The sequence below is a fragment of the Aethalodelphis obliquidens genome, unplaced genomic scaffold (assembly GCF_003676395.1).
Source record: "Aethalodelphis obliquidens isolate GAN/ISIS:26980383/991018 unplaced genomic scaffold, ASM367639v1 scaffold2, whole genome shotgun sequence".
In the NCBI taxonomy this organism is placed as follows: domain Eukaryota; kingdom Metazoa; phylum Chordata; class Mammalia; order Artiodactyla; family Delphinidae; genus Aethalodelphis; species Aethalodelphis obliquidens.
The window spans coordinates 74,152,336-74,177,276 of NW_020837946.1; the positions used below are offsets into that span (position 1 = coordinate 74,152,336).

The following is a 24,941-nucleotide window of genomic DNA, read 5'->3' on the forward strand; positions in this document are numbered from 1 at the left end:
TAACCGAAAAGACCTCTATAGACCAAGTAGGTCCCAGCAGGTATTAACAAGTCTCCTACCTATTAATAAGCAGAATAAAAGTGATGGGTACAGGCTCAGTCTCTGTTCCAGTCCAAGGCTCATTTCACTGATGGAAATCCCCACCCACGATATGGACACAGCAGCCTTTTGGAACCTACACCTCTTCCCAGCACATCCCGTACAAGCAGTTAGATTTCTCGTTAGTGCATTTGAACTTTAAGAATTTGGAAACTGTCAACTATAGCTCTCTGCTCTTGAATTAATTTTATTTCTTGCTCTAACAATCTAAACTTCTTGTTCTTATGGCCCTATATAAACCCACTTTTAACAAAGATCATACCCAGGTAAATGTGAAATGAAGCAGGATTCATTAACAGTAATCAATACATTAAAATACAATCATACCCAGATGAAGCTCCTCCTACTTTGCAAAAAGTGGGAAAAAAAGCTGAAATTGAAATGCATTTTGAGTACTTAAGTATGGATATTAAACAGGGCATGACTATTTCTTAAATAACTATGTTTGAGTATTGTGTGTGTGTGTGTGTGTGTGTGTGTGTGTGTCTGTATGTGCGAAAGAGTATAAATTTAGCCACACAGATTTCAATTACATGCATTTAATACATTTATACTATTATAACTATCCAAAGAGAATCTACTCAAAATGAAATTACATCCATTATTTGAAATTAGAAGAAACTAAAACTATACAGTATGGATCAATCAATTAAACTAGGAGAATCCCCTAAACCATTTTTTAAAGCAGTTTGTTTGTAAATGTGTGATCACATAATGAAAAAAATTCTTTAGGGAAAAAGGACTCATAGATGCTACTGAGTCACCTTAAGACAAAAATTGTGTCTTTGCATGTCCTCCATTGAAGCCAACATTATAGGAGATGCCTGATATAAACAGATGAAGACTATTTTCAAAAACTCTTAAACTTTCTACCTTAATATAGAAAGATTTTCAAATTGCTACCAGCATCAAAAACCCTGAAAGCACCTATTACTAATTTATTTTGATTTAAAACAGTCATGAGTGGCATACCAGATATATAACAAGCTTTGTAACTGAATAAAGAATCCTTACCTGTAAGGAGCTCCAAGTAAGAATATATCTTAGACTATTACCTATTGTATAATGTTGTGATATACTAGACCAGCATTCTAGGGGACTACGAAAGATATCTGGCTTCTGAAGTATAAATAGTATTTTGCCAAAATGAGAAGTTGGGGGAAAAGACATCCCAGAGCAAGACTTCAACCTAAGTAAACAAGGCATGAAGGTTTAAAAGTGCATGACCTGATTTGGAAATAGTAAGAAATGTAATATGGTTAAACTATTGAATGCACATAAGTGGAGTAGTTGAATATAAACCTGCAAAGACAAGTCGTGGAAAGCCTTAGATTGCATATGAGATAGTTTAAAATTTTTCCTGAAGTTAATGATGAGATATCAAAGGGATATTTTTGTGCAAGGAAGTGATGATCAGAACTGTGTTTTAGAGAGTTCTGGTGGAAGGACCAGAGTAGGTGGGGACAGAGACCTAATATATGGAAGCAAGTTAGGGGGCCAATGCAACTCTAAGTGAAAAGTGACACAGGTGTGACCCAGAGTAATGAAAGTGAGAGGGGATTTACAGGATACTTCAGAGTGAGCACTGATGGGAGTTGGACTGGATGTGGAAAGAGAAGGATCAGCAAAGATAAGCATGCCATTTCTAGGCTGGGTGACTAGTCGGCTGATGAGGCTATTAACTGAGATAGGAAATAATGTTGGGAAACTTCTGAAACCAGCACGGATAAAAAAAAAAATACATTATACCATCTATGTCCACTGGAGAAAATGCTATGGCATCCAAGTTAAAAGAAGGTACTATGGGGCTTCCCTGGTGGCGCAGTGGTTGAGAGTCCGCCTGCCGATGCAGGGGACACGGGTTCGAGCCCTGGTCCCGGAAGATCCCACGTGCCGCGGAGCGGCTGGGCCCGTGAGCCACGGCTGCTGAGCCTGCGCATCCGGAACCTGTGCTCCGCAACGGGAGAGGCCACAGCAGTGAAAGGCCCGTGTACCGCAAAAAAAAAAAAAAAAAAAAAGAAGAAGAAGGTACTATGATATCCAAGTTAAAAGAAACCATGCTCAGGTTAGCACTGGAAAGAAGTAAACTTTGGCTTTTTCAATTAAAACAAGTATACTTATTCTTCTTAGCTAAATCCACTGTTAATACTCCAGTTTCCACATAATAACAGCTCACTAAATTTCTTAGAATACATAAACCTTTATCCTCTCATTTCTCTGATTAATTATTTCCTATGGATATCCTAGATCTGTAAATCAGATCTTCCCAAGCTCTAGAAATTAAATAGCGATGCAAACATTTCATACTCTTCTGGAAGAGCAAGGGTGTTTAGAGTTCCCGTAATAGCACTCCAATCTTGCCATGAGAAAGGACCAGAAAAGGATGGTATGTGTTTCATGTGGATGTGGAAAGTAGAGGGAAAAAAGGCAACTTCTTCCTATTGTGTTATAATTTGGCCCTCGTAAACCTTCTAGAAGAAGTGGTCAGCACATAAGAGTTAGAGGCGGCCAGGTGTGAAGATGAGTCAGACTGGACACATGGCAATTACCCAGTGAGAGCTGGAATGGTTTGGGAGATATAAAAGTGGGAGGGTGAACTTCGTAAGTTACCTTCAACGTCGCAACTCAAGTAGTTACGCACTTCATTCAAAATGAAGTTGATGTCTTCTTCGGAAGGAATAGGATGGTGTGTGACGTCAGTTGGAGTGTCGGTAGTGCCAGCGATAGTCATCTTTTGCCAGGGTAAGAAGAAAATAACTCGCCCATCACTGGTCGCTGGGTCAAGGAGTCCCATGCTCTCTGGGCTGGGATAAAAAGAAGGGTCATATATTTCTGAAATTAGCCAAAGTTTGCTCTTAATCTGCATTCTAAAAACTATTTTATTCCCTAATTCTCATATAAACAAACAAGAAACACATGAACTGTTACTTTTATTGCCACTACCCTAATCTAGAAATTCCTAAAGGAAAAAATAATTCTGGTAACACAGAAGGAATGGGGCAAGTGTGACAATAATAATAATATTCCACAGCAGAACTCAGGCCCCCCAACTCAGTAATGCAAGGTAAATTAAGTAAGTGGACTTCAATTTCCAGTTGTTTGGGTTTTTATATCCCTTGGACCATTCACATCAGATAATGTCAGCAGGATAAATGTCTATAATTTCTTTCATGATGGTCAATGAAGGATAGCTCTTCAACCTTTTTTCAAGTCTATGAAAAGTATTTTCCTGGGCCATTTGACATCTGGCATGTCTTTCAGTTTAAGGTCTCAGAAGTACATGAGAAAAGTGAAGGGTCTAACTTTCTAGAAACTACAATGTAATCAAAAAGTTCTTTACTCCGCTGTGCCTGAATAAGTTTGTACCACTTCACCAAATATGAGATTTCTTACTTTATTTCAATTTTACAGAAATCTCAAGAAGCGCATCCATGAGAAAAGGGCTCAGTTTTCTACTACTACCTAAATAATAGTGTACTGGGATATAAGGTCAAAAAGTAGAGTAATATCTTAGCAATGAAAATCTTGAAGTAGGCAGAAGATGCTGGTGGGCAATGCTGCTAAATGAACGTTCAAGGACGCCTCTTCTGACAGACCATGTAAAACCTTCAAAAATATTAATCAAGAATTTTTCTAATACCTACTTAGTATTGTAAGACCAAATTGTGAAACACACTGGAAAGAACAGGCAAGTATAAATAAACGTTAACAAAATCTGTTCAGCTGTATTATTAAATCATCAGAAACTCTTGTTTTAATGTATCCACGAACCATTCTAAAATTGTGGAGGTCCTGCTAAAGCAGTAGAAGGAAACTGCAAGTGTCCCTTTCAGACAGCTGAACACTACTGATCTTCAGATAGCTGTTTCAATTTGACTGACCTCTCATAAGGAGCCAATGTTAAAGGTATTTTCTGTGAATATATTTTTAGCTTCTATTAATAACATTTCTTGAATAGGAAATATAATTCTATTTGGGTTCAAGAAATCCCTCTTAAACTCACATATTTTAAGGGACATACGGTCAACTATTTATGCTTATCATTCCCTTAAAATTAAAAAAAAAATGAAACTCAGATTCAGATGTGTAAGGATGAGAGTCTAAATACTGTTTAAAAGCAAAATAAAACTGGCTTTTTCATGAAAAAGAAACCTACAGTCAGCTTAGCTCATGTATCTTCTTCATTTAAACCATAAAGAGTACTAATATTTCTTTGCAAAGACTCATCAGCCCCATGAAATGCCTGCCATGTCCACACAGCCTTGCAGAAAGAAATCACTATCTGCAGCCTACATGAGACACAGGAGAGAGTAGGCCTCAGTTATTCTATTTAGCACATGTAAAAAGCACCACAGAAGTGTGTCAATCATTTAAACCTTCAGCTAAGATCTCATCTTCACTCAGGGTTACTTACAGGAAATAATTTTACCTTTTAAAAATACATTGAAAACTACAAATATCGAGTATTTTCAGTCTCTGTATGCCTATATTATTTTTCTTTGTATTTGCCATAAAACTCTCTAAAGATCTTAAAAGAAACTAGTTAAAATATGTTTTGTAAGCACCGAATTTGATCCTGGGTTGATACGCCCTTAGATTAAATAAGTCACTTTGTGATTAGAAATTAACTCACGAGTTCAAACTTTTAATTTGGTAAATAGTGCTATATTGAAACAAAAGGATAAATTCCATATTCTAATATTTAAGGAACAAATTCCATGTTGGTATATTTTATATATCATCATTTTATGGACCGGATATCATATTATGTGTCTAACTCAATGAACTTGATCAACATCAGCATAAAATTATAATATTCAGCAACTGAGACATGAAATGCTGTTAGAAAAGCACAACTACTGAATCCTTCAAAATCTTTCAGTGCAATAAAAAGCAGTTTAAAGGGTGAATGTGATGGTTACCAACACACACATAACTGGAACCTGTAGAGAATCAACTGCTTAAGTGAAGACATATGTGTCAAACATAAAATTAACAAGCACAGAGGGAAGCCAAAGCTATTAATGAATGGTATAAAAATTTAAGAATCCACTTGGTAATACCTCTCATCGGTTCTAAATTACCTAATTCATAACTCACCCTTAGGGAAAAGTTTGTTTTCTTACAAATGATTAATTCTGCAAGGTGGCACAAAAGTTTGAAAATGGCTATCAACTATAGTGATGGTATATACAATGCGGTGAGGCATAGGTCTTTTCTCAATATGTATAATTCACTTGGCATCAGCAGGAAAAGCTGGCTGCTAATTTACATGTGTGTCTAGGATTAGATCTAATGAACATTTTTCTCATGCAGACCATTGCCGTCCTGAAGTACCCTTACTTAAACTGAAATCAATTTATTGTTAACTACTTAGCAATCAGTGTTGGAGCTAGCAGTATGCACACACGTTATAGAAAAAAAATTGACCTTTCGTCAGCAATAAAAAGCATCTGTAGGCTAAAAGGAGGAGATGATTATTTTCATGTATTTCAGTCATTTGGTGTATTGTTGCTGCTTTCATAAGAGCATCTACCCACAACTCTGATGAAAATTCCAGATTTGCTCTTAATGCCTTCTTAATGTTCTTAGTACCTTCAAAAGTAAATGACTTCTGTGTGTTGTTTTATGAAATTAAAACAATCCAGAATGAGAGAAAGAGAGAGAGAGAGAAAGCTGCTACCATGGCACAAGATAATTCCACATGTGGAATGTTAGGGTCATAACAAGCTTAAGAAATTCCGTAAAGATACCCTGAAAATAGCCCAGCAGGATAGACTGCATACCTGGTCCTCACTCTCCATTTAGCCACCTAAAGTCAATAAATCAGTGGCTCCTGAACTCATTGCATTGCCAAACTGATCAGGTTCTACTTGAAATGCTAGGCCTTAAGTTATTATCAGCTGGTTTATAGGGCAGCACCAGGTCTGACTCATCTCTGAGGACCTAGTAGAACCCTTGAGTTATAATTGTTGAATGAGATTGAGAAATCCAGAGAACCATTTCAGGCTGAGATCTCCTGACCCCAACCCACCCAAGAGAATGACTTGATATGGAAAGTAAAACATCCCTCTGGGATGCCAGCGATACAGTTGCTCGAGGTCAGTGCTGAAAGAGGGACCAAACGCTTAACCCAGGCTGTAATCTCAAACCAAGGGACTCATCTGAAACAGAGCGTGAACAGGAACTGGGCTGCCAGACCACTCCTCTAAGGTTTCCCACAGGATGTGTAGTGGTTGTAGTTCAAGGTGCTAAAGATGGAGATATTAATTTCTCCCAAAGTAGAATGAGATCACTTACTGCATCTTAGACTGAAATAGACCCAGTTGTGACTAACACTTGCATGACTTATGGGCAGGGGCCCGAAGCTAATGCCTAATTTTTAGGATTAAGAAAGGTATTCTGTTTTGAAAATACTATTATACATGCAGGTGATATATATTTATATTTCTTAAAAACCACCTATCTGCTCTGTTATTAGCATATTATAAAGCATAGTACAGGACATATGTGTAGCACGACTTCCTTCATGAAAAAAAACTTAAAAGGATATACATTTGTGCAAATATAAACACAAAATTTTATGGAAGGAATCAGAAGGAAATGTGATCAAAAACTGAAGTTGGGGGCATGAAGAGAAGAGGGAGGCTTTCACTTTGCATTTTATGTCTTTCTATTTTTCTATAGTGATTATTTTTGTTTATTTTTGTCTACAGGGGTTATCTTGGCAGTAAAATGAAGAATCACATTTTGTTTTTATATTTTAATCTCTATATATTTAAAATTCCCTTATAAATATTATATTAAAATTCTAATTAAAAAAAGCAACAATCTCAATTTGGGCAAGTTATCACAAAAAAGTTAGTAGGATTCATTCAAAAAATATTTACTGGTCATTATTAGGCACCAGATAATATATCAGGAGCTGGGGATATAGAAGTCAAGAAAACAGATAAAAAGTAAATAAAGAATCATTGTCAAAATGTATACATATAGGTACTATCGTGAGATAAGGAACCAGACGCTGAAATGAGCAGCTTCCCAAAGTCACAGAGTTAGCAAGAGGTAAAGTGATGAACAAACCAGGAAGTTCTTTACCAAGGTATCACCTGAAGTTACCTTTCATACTGTCTTTGTCTATGTACTGGAAACAGCAGAATGCCTTCCCATTTTAATGACAGGCAAACTAAGGTTTGCAGAATAAAATGGTTTGTCCCAAACAACGTCATTATCAAGTGGCAGAAATAACACAGGGAATAATACAGAATACTAGTAAGTGTCCTCTGACATCATACGACAATAGTGCAGAAGATACGAAACAGAATGTACAGGAAAATATGTTGAATCTAGTAAGACCTAAACAAATATAAGGATTATGGTGATGTGTGTGTCTATAGTTTAGGTATTACATCTGTACTCTACGAAACGTTAAAAAAAACAACTCCAAAAAACTTACAAACTAGCTGGCCTTGCATATGTTTACCCAACACAAAATAAACGTATATAATTGGGTCTGGAACTATTTTTGAAAGCTTCTCTATATACAAGAAACATTTGCAACATGTACATATATTTACTTCTCTCCTTTTCATTTGAACTAAACTTCTGTTAGCAGTTTTTAAAACTCTATTAAGCACCACTGCATAAGTTTTTATTATTGAGACTGGAAGCACCTTGGTTTCTCCAGTCCTAAGTGAAAATACTAATGACTGTCTACCAATTACACACAGACATTTAGAAAATGACAAAGAAACCTTGGAAGCTGGTGGATAAGAAATTTCATTAATATTCCTCTTGGTAGAAGTGTAATATCTTTCTCATTAGAAGTGTGTTTGGTACAATTAGGTATATCTTGGACTCTCTTCAAGAAGACTTAGTTACTGGAGAACTGATAATTAATAAGGCCGTATCATCTATTACATAGCAGGATAGCATTCTAGAAGAATGCAGATATTAAATGAAATATCATGGATCTGTACATCTGTTTTATCAAACACGAAAAATGTATATATCTTTTATGGAAAGTTATTAAAATATGGAAGAGATAGCTCTCATCCTAAACACATTACCTAGAAATTACCTTTTTGCCCATAATTAAATCACCTAGAGATAATCACCACTGGTATTTAACATATTTCTTTTAATCTCTTTTCTATATACTTATATAATGCTTAGATTGTGTTACACATACAATCTTGTATCCTCCATTCTAAACTAACATTGTATCACTAGCGTTTTCTTAGGACACTAATGTTATTTATAATTATAATTTTTAATGAACATATAATACTCCCTTGTGCAGGTACACCATAATTTACTTATCCATTCTCCTAAGGTTAGAAACTGAAGTGGTTCGTAATATTTCTCAACTACAAATAATGTCTTAATGAATACCTTGAGCATAAATCATTATTTCACAGAATTATGTACTAGTTTGCCTATTAGATTTACCACATGTGGAAATAAAAATATTCCATACTCAGCATAGACACGTGAATTTTTCCCCAGATGTCTTGAAATGTACATGAGGGGTAATAATTATCAATTTCTTAGTTAGGATCACATAAATGTTTCTTTTCTAATTTATTAAAAATAAAAAAATATTTAAAAATTCAAACACACACAAAAATCTCATTTTCATGTGCCCATCACCTAACTTTTAACTGATTTTCAATTAATAGCTGTTCTTATTTCACCTCTATCTTTATCTATTTCTCTACCTGTGATTATCTTTGTTAATTTGATAAATCAGAAATAATAACCGATTTTTACTTGCTATAGTATTTTTCAAAACACATTTCAAAAGTTATAAACAAGAATACTTGAGGTGGTCCTCATTTTCAGATTCTTCATAAGCAAATCTGGGTATTTTATAAAATTAACTTTTTAATGTCTTAATGAAAATGTCCCTTATGGACATTTTTGAAAAATTATTTTTAGGGTTTTAATGAACATTTAAATTCAAAAATAGTACGGCTTAGCCTTTGACGATCAGTACACTGAAAACAGTACAAAAATAGATCCCAAATCACTAACTCATAGAAAGGAGTATTGCCATAAAAGCTAAGAAATACACAAGCCTGGTTTGTATTTTGTGCTTTGGAAGAGTTTTTTTTTTTTTACTCATTTCTTCTCATTTTGAACAGTGAGCTAGACCATCTATTAGTAAGAAAGGTGTGCTACAAGAATACATGTAGACCATTTCTTGCATCCCTCGTTCTCTGACGACGATGGCCAAGTGGGAACACAGGTACCTGTAATAACCAGGCATCACGATGTGGACGCCAGCACTGGGCTGGCAGATAGCTGCGGCATCCTTATCATCCATTTTGCGCACAGTGTCTGTGAAAGGTCCCGTGGCATTGATAACACACTTGGCTCTTACATCAAATTCCTCCCCTGTGAAAGAAAGCAGCGTCAATCACACACCCCGTTTGTTTCTCTGCTCACTGACGCTTTGGATTATTAATTCATCTCTTAACTTAACCTATGGTGGATTATACTGTATGCCACACTAAGTGACACGGGCAACCAGAGTCATTGAGAAGCCACACAAAAGGTTCGCATGTGAGTAAATTTATTGAAACCAAGTCCAAACCGCAGGAAGAAAAACATGCCACCTTTTCATTTCAGCTCTCATTCTAGTTTGCAAAATGCCCGGCATTAAAGTGCCAAATAGGAAGAAAGTGAGTAAATTAGCCGCTTTCTCCTTAAAACTCAAATGTGTGAGCAGTGTTGCTGTGAGATGATATATTTCACAGTGCTGGTTTTGAGGGAAATGATGTAATTTTGAAACTTCGCCCACACGGCCGTAGAACTGGACGGGCATGAAAATCTCACCAAAGTTAAAGTGATTGACTTTAACGACAGGTAAACGCACTGCTTATGTCACCTAAATGATACTTTGAAACTTGGCACATGAGTGAATTTTCTTAATAACATGTTTTTGTAAAGAAAACAGAATGCATTCATAGCTGTGGGAATTTTGCGGGCATTTATTACGATCATGATCATCATTATTGTTTAACACAAAGAAGAAAAATTGCCAGGTCCTACAAGGGAAAATTTTCACGTGAAACCAGTCATTGTTGACAATAAGGAATATAATTAATAGGACTCTGAAATCTCGCTTCAATAAAAGAGAAGTGACAGAAAAATTATCGTTCAGTCTTTATATAGACAAGGCACGATGCTAAGAAATCCCTCCCTGCCTGAGCCTTCGCATACCTGTGAGCACATCCTTGCACCGCGCACCGCTCACGCGCTCTTTCCCTGTCTTGGGGTCTGTCTTCTTGAGCAAGCTCATGACCTCCATGTAATTGGCCGTGGCAGCCCCATACCTGGCAGCAGTGAGAGCAATGGCAAGGTTCATCCGTGCGTCGTTGTGTTGTCCTGCAGCAAGGGAAAGCATCAGAGGAGGGACAGGAGTCACCTCGAGCCACAGACTGGTGGTACAGAAGTGTGTCACAACAGATATGTCACATCTGTCCCTGTCTCCCAGAATATACATGATGGCTGGTCAGCTCTATAGGGCATTATTTGAAAATACATGGGTGTTCTCGGTCAGGCATTTACCTGCCATTTCTGCAAGTGCAGTCTGTGTACCACAAAAGGACAAAAAATCTCCCTTTCCTACAGAGCTCACATCAATTATTTGAAAGTTAAGAAATAAGTAATTATTCTCTCAGTTTGGGAACATATGTCTATGTCAGACTTTTCCTAATACAGACAACCTGTATGCAAGAAAGTGAAGCAATTCAAAACTTCAGAATATTTGACACCCCAACTGGTGCTGATGAACAGTTTTTATGAATATGTGCTCTATCTAATATTCAAAATCCAGAGCTTAATCTTTCATAGAGAATCTCTCGGTATTCTATAAAAGGATTTTCTTGGTTTGAATTTTGATCAGAGCCCCTTAAAATGTAACACTTTTTTAAATCGTACATAAAAGGTAAGAAATTAAGCAGGGCAAAATTTAATTACAGAACAATTCCTACCTGTATTGTTAAAGATTTATTGCTGAAAAATCCTAGTTAAAGAAAACTAAGGGGGAGGCGAAGGGGGGAAAGATGATTAATCACTTTAAAATACTGGCATCACTAGAGACTTTTTCTATTTATTATTGCCAGTGGAGTTAACGCTGACCAGGAAGAATTACTCTACAGCACAGGGGCCAGGTTCTCTGTGCCCTGAATAATTAATTACCCAGGGCTAGATGTATTGAAGCAGCGTTCAAATTCCCACACATTGGGATCAGTTCTATCAAGATAATACTGATAAAGGGATGAATTTATAATGGATATTATTGTTGATTTATGTTGCCAGCATACCAAACATTTAGTATAAATGTTTTATGTAAAGTTTCTTCCTTGTGATTCAGTCTGCACAGGGCCAGAAGCACTACACAGGTAATCGGTTCCAGCTAAAAGGGCACAGTTACAAAGAGAGAATCAATGACAGGATTCTGCCACCCCTCCCCACAAACATCTTATTCTAGAACCGCTAAACTAACGCAATCAGCCAAGGACTTTTCCCTCAAAATTAAAGCCTCTATCAAGTGGAGAACGTACGTTAAAACTCAACCTGCAAAATAAGGAGTTATTTTATCCAAAAATTAATAGAATGAAAGTAGAAGAAAACAACAGCAGCAGCAGCTGAACTACAAGTGGGAAGAAAGAAGGGTAGAATTTCTATCAATTTCAACTCAGCACAACCCTAAAGATGATAATGGTCAGTAGGTGCATTTAAAGTTAAGTTTAAGAAACTCACTTTTATTCACGTAGGGCTCATTTAATATTGGAATATGCTTCACAAACAGTCCAAAGAAACAAAATAAAAACTCCATTATAGATCTTCTCTTTAAACTAAAGAGATTACACATCTAAACGGAAGGAAGTACTCATCCCACCCGATCTTCCTAGTGAATTTATGTACATAATAATGAAACACCCTACGGGTAGTACAAGAAATCCAAGTCATGTTCCTATGGTAGGGGAACTCTCACCCATCCAAGTGTGCCTTGATTTACACATAGGACGGTTCTCTGGAAAGTTATGTGAAAATCAACTATTTTAAATCTTATATGATGTCACTGTTCAAAGGAACCAGGCAGAAAGCCCACTTATTAAATGACAGATCCCTTTGTAAAGTGGTATTATCTATTCACATGATCATCTGGTAATGAAACTCTAACTTTTGAAAATACAAAATCTTTCTTTTAATACCTTTCTAAATTATAAAATCTCATTGGAGCAGTACTGGTCTAGTTCATCAAGCTCTACTGTTTCTGTACTAAGATATACCTCCCTAATTAGCTTCCAAATCCCAATACTTCTGAAGGGAAACAAGATAAACCTCAGTTAAAGTGTGAGGTGGAAACAACTTCCTTTGGTCCTTATTTTGCATGCCCATCCTGATACCTAGCAGCATCTGCCTTGACTCGAATCAAAAGTGTTACTTATTTGTGAAGGTCCTCACCTGCCAAAATTCTTCTACTGCCTTTATTCTACTATATGGGGTTGTTAAATTATTTACAACTCCCTGAACGTCCATGTCACTTCACACCTTCTTGCCTTTGTCCACACTAATTCTTTTGGCTGGAAAACCATTCTGGAAGCTCCGGACAACCCCTATTCCTCTCTCATGAGCTGATTCAATATCTCCCATGAAGACTCTCCTTATCTGTGCTGCATCCCTCCAAGGCCAAGTTGTTCATTCCACCTTCTGCATCAACACTGGAACTTGTACATACTATTTTTATAGTCTTTATGATACTAGTCATCCCTGTACCCATCGACTTAAAAAAAATAATACGCCTTGGTTATGAGTCAGGCACTGTAACAAATGCAAGGAACCCAGTGGTGAGAAAGATACAGGGAGATCTTGGTTCTCCTGGAAGTAGTATCCCGCTGTAATTACTATATATATGATTTCCATGTCTCCTCAGCCTGGTCATGGGAAGGCAGGGTCTTACTTGTTCATCTTTTCCTTTCCTCATTAGTACCAAGCACAGAGCAGGTACCCAGTAAGTGTTAAGTTTAGCCAAATTCCATTCGATGTGTTAAATAAACAGGTTTATTTATAGTCTTCTAGATTTATAGAAATCTTACATAATTATATAAAATTTTATAGTCCTTATAGATTTATAGTATTATCTCTAACTATAGAATGGAATGCTTTGTCTCAAGTTAAAAACAAATTTCAGACATCAGTAAGTTGGTGGCAATAAATTTGAAGGGAGCAGGGAAACCCCAGAAATGTGTAAAATCTTAACTTAAACCCAAACTAGCCCTTATATGTAAGTTGAATAAGTGGGACAGAAGTAGAAATGGATATGAATGATTCCCTCAAGACTTAACCCTCAAGTTGCCCTTTGCTCTGAAGGGGAATACAAACACAGTTATTATAAGCTCCTAAAAATTGAGGAGTTAAGTAATTTGACTTCCCTCTTGGCCCAGGAGCTCACACCTCTACCCAGAAGTCCCCTCTTTGCAGACATTCAGCTTAATTCATTTACCTGCTTGGATTCAGGGCAGACCTCCCCCTCCCCCTCCCCGACCCACATTAAATTCACCCTTTACCCTGAGATACCCAGATGCTCGCAGTGCATGCTTCCTGTGATAAGTGGTGTATTTTCACTATTCTTAACTAAATCCCCCCCAACTCCCTTTCCTGACATTTTGAAAGGTATCTATATGCCTCCTGTAATTTTATTTCTGGAGTAAAAAGGTTTTGACAACACTGCATGTCATTGGAATGCCATACAATAATCTCAACACCCCCACCCAATTGATCTGCTTATTAAGTTTGGATTTTCAAATGCCTTAGAGCCAGGCAACATGATACTATTCACTGATCAGTGAATAGCTTTGCGTTGGCACTTACGCAAGGACCCAGACGGGGACTGTGAAAATCTGTTTCCTACTCTGTTCTCCTTTTGCACTTGAAATCTTACATATGTGCACGTACTGAACTTACAACTCAGACGAGAGGAAGCACATAGGAGGTGGAACTATAACTGTTTTCCCTTGTTTAGAAAAACAAAATATGAAATCTACCCACCAAAGAGATGAAGGTCAGTAGTGGCAGAGAAGGATTTTGCCGTAGTCCGCAATGGCCTTGCACCCAGGATGGTGAGAGATATTTTAAGTGAAAAACATTTTAAGATGTAATTTTCTATAAGATAGGCCTCAAATATAAATATTTTGGGGACAGAGCAATATAGTTCTCCTCAGAGGGTTTCAAAGTTTGACAAAAGTTAACATGCAAAATAGCTGAAAAAAGAGAAACAATCATTGAATGTATAAAAGGTATGAAGAATGAGTAAATATGAAAAAACCCTATGTAACAAATTAGCTGGCGTTTTCCTGGTCCTTCAGATCTAAAATTCCATGATGCTCTGAAATCCTACGTACAATCTTCTTTTAATACAGCCTACTGTTAAATGGCCATTTACATAGATAGCCACAGACCAATCTATGGACCCAGAAACCATATAGAAAGTTTAATTGTTAGCAAAAAGTTAGTTCTTAATTAAAATAACACCATCCATAACTTTATCATCAATAAAAAGCTGCCACTGTGGAAATGCTGAGAGTATTTCCTTCTACCTCCCTGACCTGGGTCTTATGCAATCATGTGGTTACCTCTAGCAGAGGGAAAAAGGATGCTAGTGTGAAAGAATACCTCCCTAAAGCTTTAATCCCATTTCTCACGAAATTCACAGGGCATGCTTTATTGTCTCTGACTGACACTGAGTGACACAATGACCTCTCTGAAGCTTCTTAACAGTCTGGCAAAGGTAATTCAAAGGCTAACACACCAAACCCAAGCTGATTTAATATAACCATTATATTTAAAATGTTCCTTTCTCATGGGAAGAGTGCAGGTAGAGGCAGAGCAAAATAGGTGTGTGTGTATGTGTGTGTGTGTGTGTGTTTGTGTGTGTATGTGTCTTTGGGTAAGGGGATTACTAAATTCTGGTTTAAGTACATACGATGAGTAAGCTTGAAAAGGAAAAGTCAAATGAGAACATACTTTTCACGTAAATTATAACAGAATGCAATTTCCCCTAAAACTAACTTATTTATAAAAACGATTATTTGTGTGAGGAGTGGAAGGGTTCAGGGAGACGCATGAAACAGTTTAGCGAGAATGTACCTTACAAGACACAGCTCTGGGCTTGGGATGATTGGGTCATAAGTTCTGAGTGAGTCACCAACCTGGTTGGGGGAATGGAAGTGATGCACTGCATTCCTCTGGGTTTCAGTGTCCTATAAACAGAGAGGAGCTGGGTGGGAGCCTCTGAAATCATACAATGCATGTAATGGCTACTCTTCAATAGCTACCTCTCTCTTTCAAGATTTTACTTGCAATCTCTTCCTCATTTCTCATTTCTCTGACTTTGGCCCAGCATGTTTAAAAAAAAGATTGGGATTAATGAAGACCAAAAGATAGGTGCTTTGTAAAGGAAGTCAGAAAAATAAAATGAGAAATAGTATTCTTCCATTAGACCTAGAATTATAATGAAATCTTGATTTGATTAGCTTTTATGAGCCACACACTCTACTGCAAAAACTGTCCCAATTCTTCACCCCTCCCTGTATCCATGCCCATTGCCAAGAGTCTTCACAGTGTAGGTTCCCACTTTGCCTCTGGACACAGCCATGTGAAATTGTTTTGGTCAAGGGAACGTTAGTAGATGTGATTTTAAAAGGAGGCTCTGCCAGTGCCATGAAAATGACATACCCAGGCCAGCCTGCTGGTAGCAGGAGGGCAATGAGAGGCCTGTGGTGAATTGCCCCAGTCCTCCCAGCCCAGGCAATCCTACATCAGCTGACAGACAGTGAGTCTCTGCTGAACCTCCAAACATGAGTCCAAGTTCAGCGGAGACCAGAAGAATTGCTGAGCCAACCCCAGACGAGATCAGAAGAACCACCTAGATGAACACTCCAGTGCATGAGCAATAAATCCTAATCGTTTTCATGCTGCTGAGGTTTTATGGTTGTTATGTGGAATTGTGGCAACAGATAACTTATACAGGCAATGTAGCCAATTTTCTAATAACATCAGTCCCAGCTTACAAACAGGCTCTATCTTCGAGACTGCATTCTAAGATGGCTATTCAGAACACAATTAATTTTCCTATAGAAATGCTATAAATAGATGGTGGTAGGTGATTAAATTGTGGCACAAGAGCTATTTAGTGCATAGGGTACCTGAATAAGGAAGTTAATAATAGCCTCGATGCCCACCACCCCCTACATTCACCCTAAATCTCCAGGCTGACCAAAGAGCTCATCCTCGAATAAAACTCAGCTCTTTCCCACCTCTTACTTTTCGCTCATGGAATCCCTACTCCATGGAACATCTTACCCTTCCTGGTAAACTATTCAAATGTTCATCTTTCTTTCAGGAAACCTTCCCTGACTCCTCTCAGACACAACAGCCTTCTCTCCTCTGTGCTTCTATGGCACTATGTACGTATCCTCATTACAGCACAAACTATTTTCTAAATAATTGCATTCAATACTCACTCATTTATTGAGCAAATATGTACTACATGCTTTTAAATGTGCCAGGGATTATTATGCTAGGAGCTGGATTTACAACAGACACCCAAACAGACATAGTTTCAGGCCTAGGGCACCTTGATTCTAATAACATGTTCCTAGAAGATAGAGGACATCTTATTCAATTTTGCTTTACCAGTGCCTAATATGGCATTTGCTACCTGGTAGACATTCAGATGTTTGATGAATGCATGAATGAATGAATTATAGAACACAATCCCAGGTCAGAGATTGTTCAAATATGGGAAATGTGCTCAGGTCTTACAGATTCTAGGAACAACCCCTAACCCCTAACCCTACCCCCACGATAGCTGTGGTTTCCACTGAACCAAGGGACTATGGCCTCTCTACCTAGCTACCCAGCAGACAGTAGAAACAGGATGTCTTCTACCACAAACTTTTTGGTCAAAGTACAAGCAAAAGAAAAAGGCTAGTGATAAAGTTAAAGCAAGCAAGGGCTTGATGTATGATCAGAACAGCAAGTGGCGTATCCCTTTGACAAATATTGATTGAGGACATATTATGAGCCAGGCATGATGATAGGCATTAGGGATCCCACTGAGTAGGGAAAATAAGCTAACCCTGGTCTCTGCTCTATGGAACCACATTCTAATGGGGAAGACAGGTAAAGTCAAGTAAAACAGATTAAAGACAATTACAAATTGCAATAACGGCAACAGAAGGGAAAATAGGGGACAGGGAGAGCAACAACCTGGGGAGTTAAGGAAGGCGGGGCAGTTAGAAAAAGTGGTCAAGATAAGCAAGAAGTAGAGAAAATGCAGGGAAGATTAAGTCCTAATAGCAAGACCACCACCTATAAACTTTAATCACTGCTAATGTGCAGTTATATCCAAAGCTTATATGAAGCATAAACTATCAGAAATGTGACTATGGTATTAGCACAACTACATTTGATTAAACAGTGTCTGCAAAGTGATTTTTTGTCATTCATACTTTAAAGCAGTCACCTATAGTTTATATATATCAATACTGATCATGAATTAGGTTTAGAAATCTTCCTGGGCTGATGTACATTTTTGCAGGAAATGTCTTCTAGTATAGACTGGTGATACTCAAAAGCATAATATTCAAAGTTTATGAATTGGAGTAATTTGCTGTCACTTATCCATACTACAGTTCTCAGGAAGGGACACCTGTTAGCCCTGAGCATGTAATCATTTTTATTATTAAATACAAAGGTACAATTAAATACAGCCACAGAATGTGATCTGCATCATAATTCTGCCCAGCCCTTCTCTTCACAATATCCTTTTCATTATCACAGGCCTTTTGTTCCTTCATCTTTCTTTTGTCTCCCCCTAAGTTTTCGAATAAGCTATTTACAACCTGAATAATTAGCAATCAGCGTGGATCTGTGGTCTCTGGCCCCGTGTAAACCGAAACACTGTGAAGGACCTTGACATGATATATTTAAGTACATAAAAGTTTCTATACCCTCAGGGCTTTCCTTTCTTGAAAAAGTTTTAAATGAATCTAATGAAGAATAAGTTTTCTACTTTTCAGATACTTAGGAATCTAGCTACATTTTGAATAAAAATAAAACCACATTTAAACTTCAAACAACACAATGCTTTGGGTATTCATTTTCTCTCATCTGTGCAAAAATGTCTATACATCAGTTTACGGTAAAGACTCCCCTCCCCTCCCATGCAGAACAATTAATTCTCTCTCTAGTACAAGTCAAAAATAGGTTTTTATACTTTTAAGGAAGAAAAAGAAAAAAGGAGCAATGTGACAAAAATTGAATGAAATGAAGTTGAAAAGTCAGGAAGCGTGACACACTATAGAGACTCTTTTACAGACCCTACATTTCTGTGGCCTAAAGCCACAGGTCATCCTCCTTAGTCGTTTGTGAGATGCACCAAAGTCACTGATAAGCACCTTTGAGGGTAAGGGTCTTTCTTTACTGAGAGCGGCCGTCTGGAATGCATGGCATCTTAACCCAAGATAACTGACCTGAGGATGCTTGAGATTTATTTCTTTAACAATTATATTTATTAAACACCTACTATGTGCCAGTCAGTGAGCTAAGTATCACTGTGGGGAGCAGATTGAAACGGACTGGCTCAGCTATCCCAGGACTCTGAGAACAAGAGCAAGTTTACAGTCCAACTTGGAAAGGTCGCAAGTTCCAAAAAGTCTCTCCATTTCTGAGCACTTCTCCTTTCTCTTTCCTCTGCAGTTTTCCTAAAATATCACCAAGCCTAGTGCTCCAGACATACCTCTTTTTCTCTCTTATGTTACAGGAAGATCTGCAAGGCTTTGTTCATAGGAGTGTGGACTGAAGTTCAAGCCTCATCTCAGCCAACCGTGAAACCTCACGCTAGTTGCTTCATCTAAGGTGCTAGTCACTCATCTATACAGGGGAAATGACAATGGGATTGACAGAGGTCGAGGAGTGAGATAGGGAGTGTCTGTTCTGACATCATAGTTCTCAATAAACATTAACTATTATTATTCAAAGGTTAAAAAATGTACTGAAAAGTCAAGACCACTTTGTACCTTAATTAAAAGATATCACTACTGCCCCAAATACTTAAAAAATAAAAACAAAAAGAAAGCTCTGTACATTTTCTAGTTCTAAATGGTTTCTTGCTCATCAATCTGGCAAGCTTTTCCTGGAATGTGTTGACAACTAATCTCTACTCTCTGCACTTCCTGAACACTGCCTGCTCTTTTTCGTTTCTCTTTCTCTCTTTACGTTTTACCACTGATGCGCAAGGTATTCTCTTCTGTGTGCCATCGAGGACGGGAAGACAGGGGAGTGATTTTCAATCCGGAAGGAAAACAGCACTGACAGCATAACAGAGTGTTTGGAAATATCAGAATCACCAAGTCTTCTTCCAGAGGACTTCATTTTCTTTTAAAAATGGGGAGCCTCTGCCAGTTTCTACCAAGGAAATCAACACTTGCTATAAACTGGGAAAAGTCAAAAGATCCGAGTTCTAATGCCTCAGATAGCCACAAACTGGATGTGTTTCTGTAACAAATGACTGTCTGGGTTTTGTTTGTTTGTTTTTGCTTCCCAGCATCCCCCCTTCTCCCCATCACAGAAGGCTCGCAAGAGGTAGAGTCCACCTGCCCCTCGCACATGGACCTCTAACCCCACTCCGCCAATCAGATGCTCCCCACACAGACTTCAGTCTAGAGCTAGTGACCCAGAGAACCGGACACGGAGAATTCACAGGTGGAGGCCGGAGAACAGCGGCACCATCCCGTACTAGGGGTATGGGGACAGACGTGTCAACAGCGATGGCAGAACGAGACACGAGGGGCGGTCATCAGCATTAACGTCTCTGGGGCACCGGTTCTGGGATAGGATCGCGCCTGCGGCTTTGGATACTGCCATTATCTATATCGTCAGCAGCCTTCCCAGCATCGCTGCCTGTTGTTCAGGTCCTCTCAAAAAGGTTTTCTCTCCTTAAGTCACCAATTTATTTTTCTTTTGCCTGTGACTAAAAACCTGGGCCAGTCCCAAGCCCTGTGCTTCAGTTTCCTCGCTGCTGGAGCCACAGAGTGGAACTTCGTGATCTCTCTGGTTCCTTCCAGCTCTACCAGTTTTATAAGCTGCCATCCCAAAGTGTCAAATAAGCCAACTGAGAGTCGAATTCTATAACGAAGGAAAAGAAAGCCTTCAATGGGAAACAGTCGACCTCTCATAAAAGGACTGGCAAAAGTGAGCAATTCCTTTCACTTACCTAGGACCATCTCCCGGGCCCCGTCTCCTCATTTGTGTGTGAGTGCATGCACACAACTTTTTACAAACCCACTGGAATGGCCCCGCCTGCCCCAGGGGTGATTCTGAGTGTGAGCTACATAATAAATAACATGGAACCGTGTCCTAAGAACCAGCTGGGGAATCCTAACTGGAAGCAACCTTTTGAGAAGCTTTATCTGTTGCAAGTGAGTCCTGTATCTTATCAGATTTCTGTCTCTAATCACGGGAAGATTCTACACCTTATCAAGTTGTTATCAAATCAGTCTGACCAGAGCCCAATGTCCTGATTGAAAAGAATGCGTACTATCACATGAACAAGAAAAGCAGGCTCTCAGCCCAGGGAGAGCCCTGCGCCTGGAGACTCAGAACACCTGAGTCCAGGACACAGCAAGTCACAGACTGACTTGATGCTGGACGTATCCCTTTACCCGTCAGAGCCTGTTTCTTCACCTGCAAAGCAGAGTTAACACCAACTTCTTTGCCACTGAAATGATCAGGTTAGAGCGTACAAGGAAGCATTTGTAAACTGGGAAGCACTGTGAGAATGAAGCTATTATTGTCAACAAAGATTTCCTTCTACTAAGTTTACCTTCCCTCTCTCCTTTTGTCTGAGATAGTCTTTTACTTGCTATCCAAATCATAAGCATTCCTCAGTTTTCAGAATAATACCTCTGAGCAACCCAGATTCAATGTTTATTTAGAAACTTAATTTGGGGCTTGAACTCCAAAACAGGAAGAAAAGTAAGAATTTATTTCTCTTTGTAACTACAAAAACAAAACTTTCAGATTCAATTTACAAATATATTTTTAACAGATATTGTTTCAAACTATAGTAAAAAATATCCAATTGCTATTGCTTGAACTTACTAAATAAGCAAAATCCTGATCTTAATTTGGTCATTTAAATAGGTTTGCCCTGCTGGAAATTTTTTTTTTTAACAGCAACCATGAGTCATGGATGACTCACGTGAGCCACACGGATGTTTTGTTTCTCCCAGGAATTAATAAATTAAGGGCAGGGACTTAGTTCTACCCACCGCAACCATCACCGCCACTGAACCTCCAGGAAGGACAACAGTGCCAGGCATGTAGGAAGGTGCTAAAACATTTGTTGTCTAAAGTAATCAATTTCTAATTCGATAGTCTGTGCATTCAGCTAATGCCCATCAATTTAGCAGAGCCTTATCACCCTGAGAGAAGTGAAAAAATAGATATTGTGAATGCTTACAGCCAAGATCACATGACGAGGCAGAAGACCAAGGTGCAAATACTGTGAGAACCAGCTTAATAGGGAGCTTCCTTTAATGTCACTACCTACCTGCGAACAGCTAGTAGAATATCTGACATCTCCAAGATAAAAAGAACAGGAACAGAAAGTTTATACACAATGTAGTTATCAATGAAATTATGTCAATATTGTAACCACACACATCAAACACTACGCCAGATGCTCTAGCCATATTTTTAAAGCCAACAGATTTATTCTTCTGGAAAGATGAACACAACCAAGAAAAAAAAGACTAGACATAGTAAGAAAAAAAGATCTTCTACTTTGAGAAAGTAGCTTGAGTTGTAACTTAGTGATGACTCAGTATGACTGTTCATACTGTTCAAAAGACTAGAAAATAGATAACTGCATTCTATTACCTAATTTGAAAATGTTCATTTCTAAGTAAAAGAAAAGAACCCATTTCCTGACACACGCATAAAAAAGTTTTGTTTCATTGCTCTAACCTTCAATGATACTTCAACTTCTGGCTGGCCAATCTGCAACTCATAGAATTTGAATATGGACAGTGTATTTGATGACATTGAAAATTCTCTTTAATTTAGTTGGGTATAATAATGGCATGGTAGCTTTAAATTATTAAAAAAATAAAGAATAATCCTTATCAGTTAAATGTGCTTTCAAGTGTTCTAGGTGTGGGGATGGCACACTTTTTCTGTAAAGGCCATTCGATCTCTATTGACCTACTCAACTCTGCTGTTGGCAATACCTAAATGAATTAGCATGGCTGTGTTCCAATAAAACTCTGTTTTACGGACACTGAAATTTAAATTTTATGTAATTTCGTGCCACAAAATTTAACCATTTAAAAATATAAAAACCATTCTCGCATACAAAATAAGAGGCAGGTAGGGATTTGACCTCTGCTCTAGGAGAAAAAAAAAAGAGAGAGGGGAGGGAAAGAGAGGGAGGGAGGGAATAGATAAAATAAGAGTACCCGTGAGTTGATAATTGTTACAGCTGGAGATGGTACACATCAGTTCAAAATCCTACTTTCCTTCATGTATGTTTTCAAGCTTTGATAATAAAAACTTAAAATTTTATAAATTAATGAAGGGAATACTTTCCCAATGTATATCAAATCATCACATTATATACTTTTAAATATCTTACAATTTTATTTTTCAATTATACCTAAATAAAGCTGGGGGTGGGGAATTAAAGCTTTAAAATGGGAAAGAGGAAGGAAAGAAGCAGGGAGGAAAGATGGAGGGAAGGAAAGGAAGATTATTTTTGCTGCCACCATCACCATTATGCTTATGGGGCTCCCAATGACAAATGTATAGTTAATCTGGTTCATGTGAAGTTTCCTTTACCCTGCCACGTGTTGTCAAACTTTCCACACCAATAAAACATGGTTGTTTAGAACTCCCTCTCCGGGGGAAAATAAACTGACAATAGAGCTAATCAATGCCCCTGTACTAGAGAAAGACACTTCCAATATTCTACACAGTTTGATTGAAATCTGCACTCAATAAATATTTAAGAGTTTAAACAAGAAAAGATTCAATACATAGGCTATGGACTCATTTCTGATAAACTCTTACATAAATTAAAATTAAATAGTACTATTAAAACAAATTTTTCACCAAAAAGGTTTCAATGGATGTCAAAAAATGTTCCTTTTGTCTCTGAAATTCTGGAGCATGGTAACATGCAGCAAGACTCCAACGTAAAGCACTAACTAAAAACAAACGAACAAAAACTAACCACACCCTCACATTGCTAATATTTCTTATAATATAAAAAAATAAAGTTAGATGCTACACAATGCCCCACCAAATTGAAAATACATTTATTAGTTTTACTTTCAACTCTTAAATACAAGGCTGGGACATACCATAAGTATTAGTAATGTTTTCACTTTTTAAAGTTTTAAAATGAAAAGTAAAAACAATACCATGCTCCAGCGAGCAGAGTTTCTTTCCCATATTCCCAGCAATTCTCAAAGTCTTCCTGGAAATGCTAGTCAGTGGTTAATGTCAAAGAGAGATCATACTAGTTTCTATCTGAGATGGTCAAGGTACACTCACCCAACTGTAATTACTGACAACCTTCAACTTGCAGGCTCAGCCCTAAGCAGTCCCTGAGTTAATCCTGATGGCATGTGACAATATACGAGGAGTCCCAGCCCTCCAGAATTAGAATCTGCCCACAAATTGTTACCTCCTTAGACAAGGGAATCCCTGGTGTTTACCAGGCTGCAGTCTCTCCTGCCATATACACCAAGCATTAGAGTCCCTGCCCAATATTGGACTTGCACTCTATGTTCCTACTTGGACTAGAACTCTGCTCTCATCTCAGCTTGCTTGACTAGAGCTCTGACATTCTGCCTTGCTCTTCCTTCAAGTACTGGCCCCTCTCTCTCTCCATTTCAAGGAGATGCCTAGTATCCTCCATAGATTCCCCCTTCTCCCAAAGAATCCCCAAAATGCTGCCATGCACTTGACTCCACGGAGCATCACTTCACTGAGAAAACTGCTTCCCTGCTCAGACCCACCATCAGTCTCCCGCACACTGATAGGACTGGGATGAGTCCTGGGGTTGCCAAGTCAGCTGAGACAGGTGGTTAGGACTGCTAGCCACTCCCCTTGGAAGACTGCTCATAGCCAGGCTACGCCTTGAGCCTGCCTGCTCCTGGTTCACTTCTCTGCTTCTACCAACCTGCCTTGGGAGAGCCCTGCCCTCAAAAGTTATTGAAGGGTGTCCATATTTTAACGGTAAAAAACAGTTTAGCAGATCTAGCCACGGTTTAGTGCTGCCACATATAGCTATCTGTAAGAATAGGTTCTGTGAACGTCTTACTGCCTATAGAAAATAGGAAAAAGAGTCACTCATCTATCCTTTATCGATACCATAGTTCAGGATACAAATTCAAAGTCAATTTTACTTTATGAGCTTTAAGTTCACCTGGTCACAAATAAAAAATTTAAATGTCAAAAATATTGAATTCTAATTAAAAACCTAAGCCTAAGAATCAAAGACCCAAACAGACTATTCACCTTGAGGGGCCAGATTATAATATATTACTGCATTAAAATACAACTTAAAATGCAGCATATTAGTTCTTCAACTTAACATATGTCTCAAAACTTCTCAGGAGCACTGCACAAAGACGCTTTTGTAAAACAACCCCACAGCACTTTGATGTGACCGTATGTTCATTAAAAGGAAGTATTACTACTTATATACATAAGGTACATAATGAATTCAGTATGTGTCTAGAGTTGGCTAATGCTAT

General features: G+C 38.1%; 1 protein-coding gene across 7 annotated transcripts in view; it reads right to left on the reverse strand.

Annotated features, from left to right (window-relative positions):
- Positions 1-24,941, reverse strand: part of GPD2 (glycerol-3-phosphate dehydrogenase 2) — a 133,519-nt gene that overhangs the window by 24,439 nt on the left and 84,139 nt on the right. For all 7 annotated transcript variants that reach the window (XR_003438033.1, XM_027131040.1, XM_027131006.1 and 4 more), the window contains 3 exons: positions 10,327-10,491; positions 9,354-9,498; positions 2,710-2,903 (listed from right to left, as the gene is read on the reverse strand). Coding sequence is in view for 6 of the 7 variants with exons in the window: in XM_027131040.1 (XP_026986841.1) it covers positions 2,710-2,903; positions 9,354-9,498; positions 10,327-10,491 (504 nt within the window). In the remaining variant the exon portion in view is untranslated. The remainder of the gene's footprint in view (positions 1-2,709; positions 2,904-9,353; positions 9,499-10,326; positions 10,492-24,941) is intronic.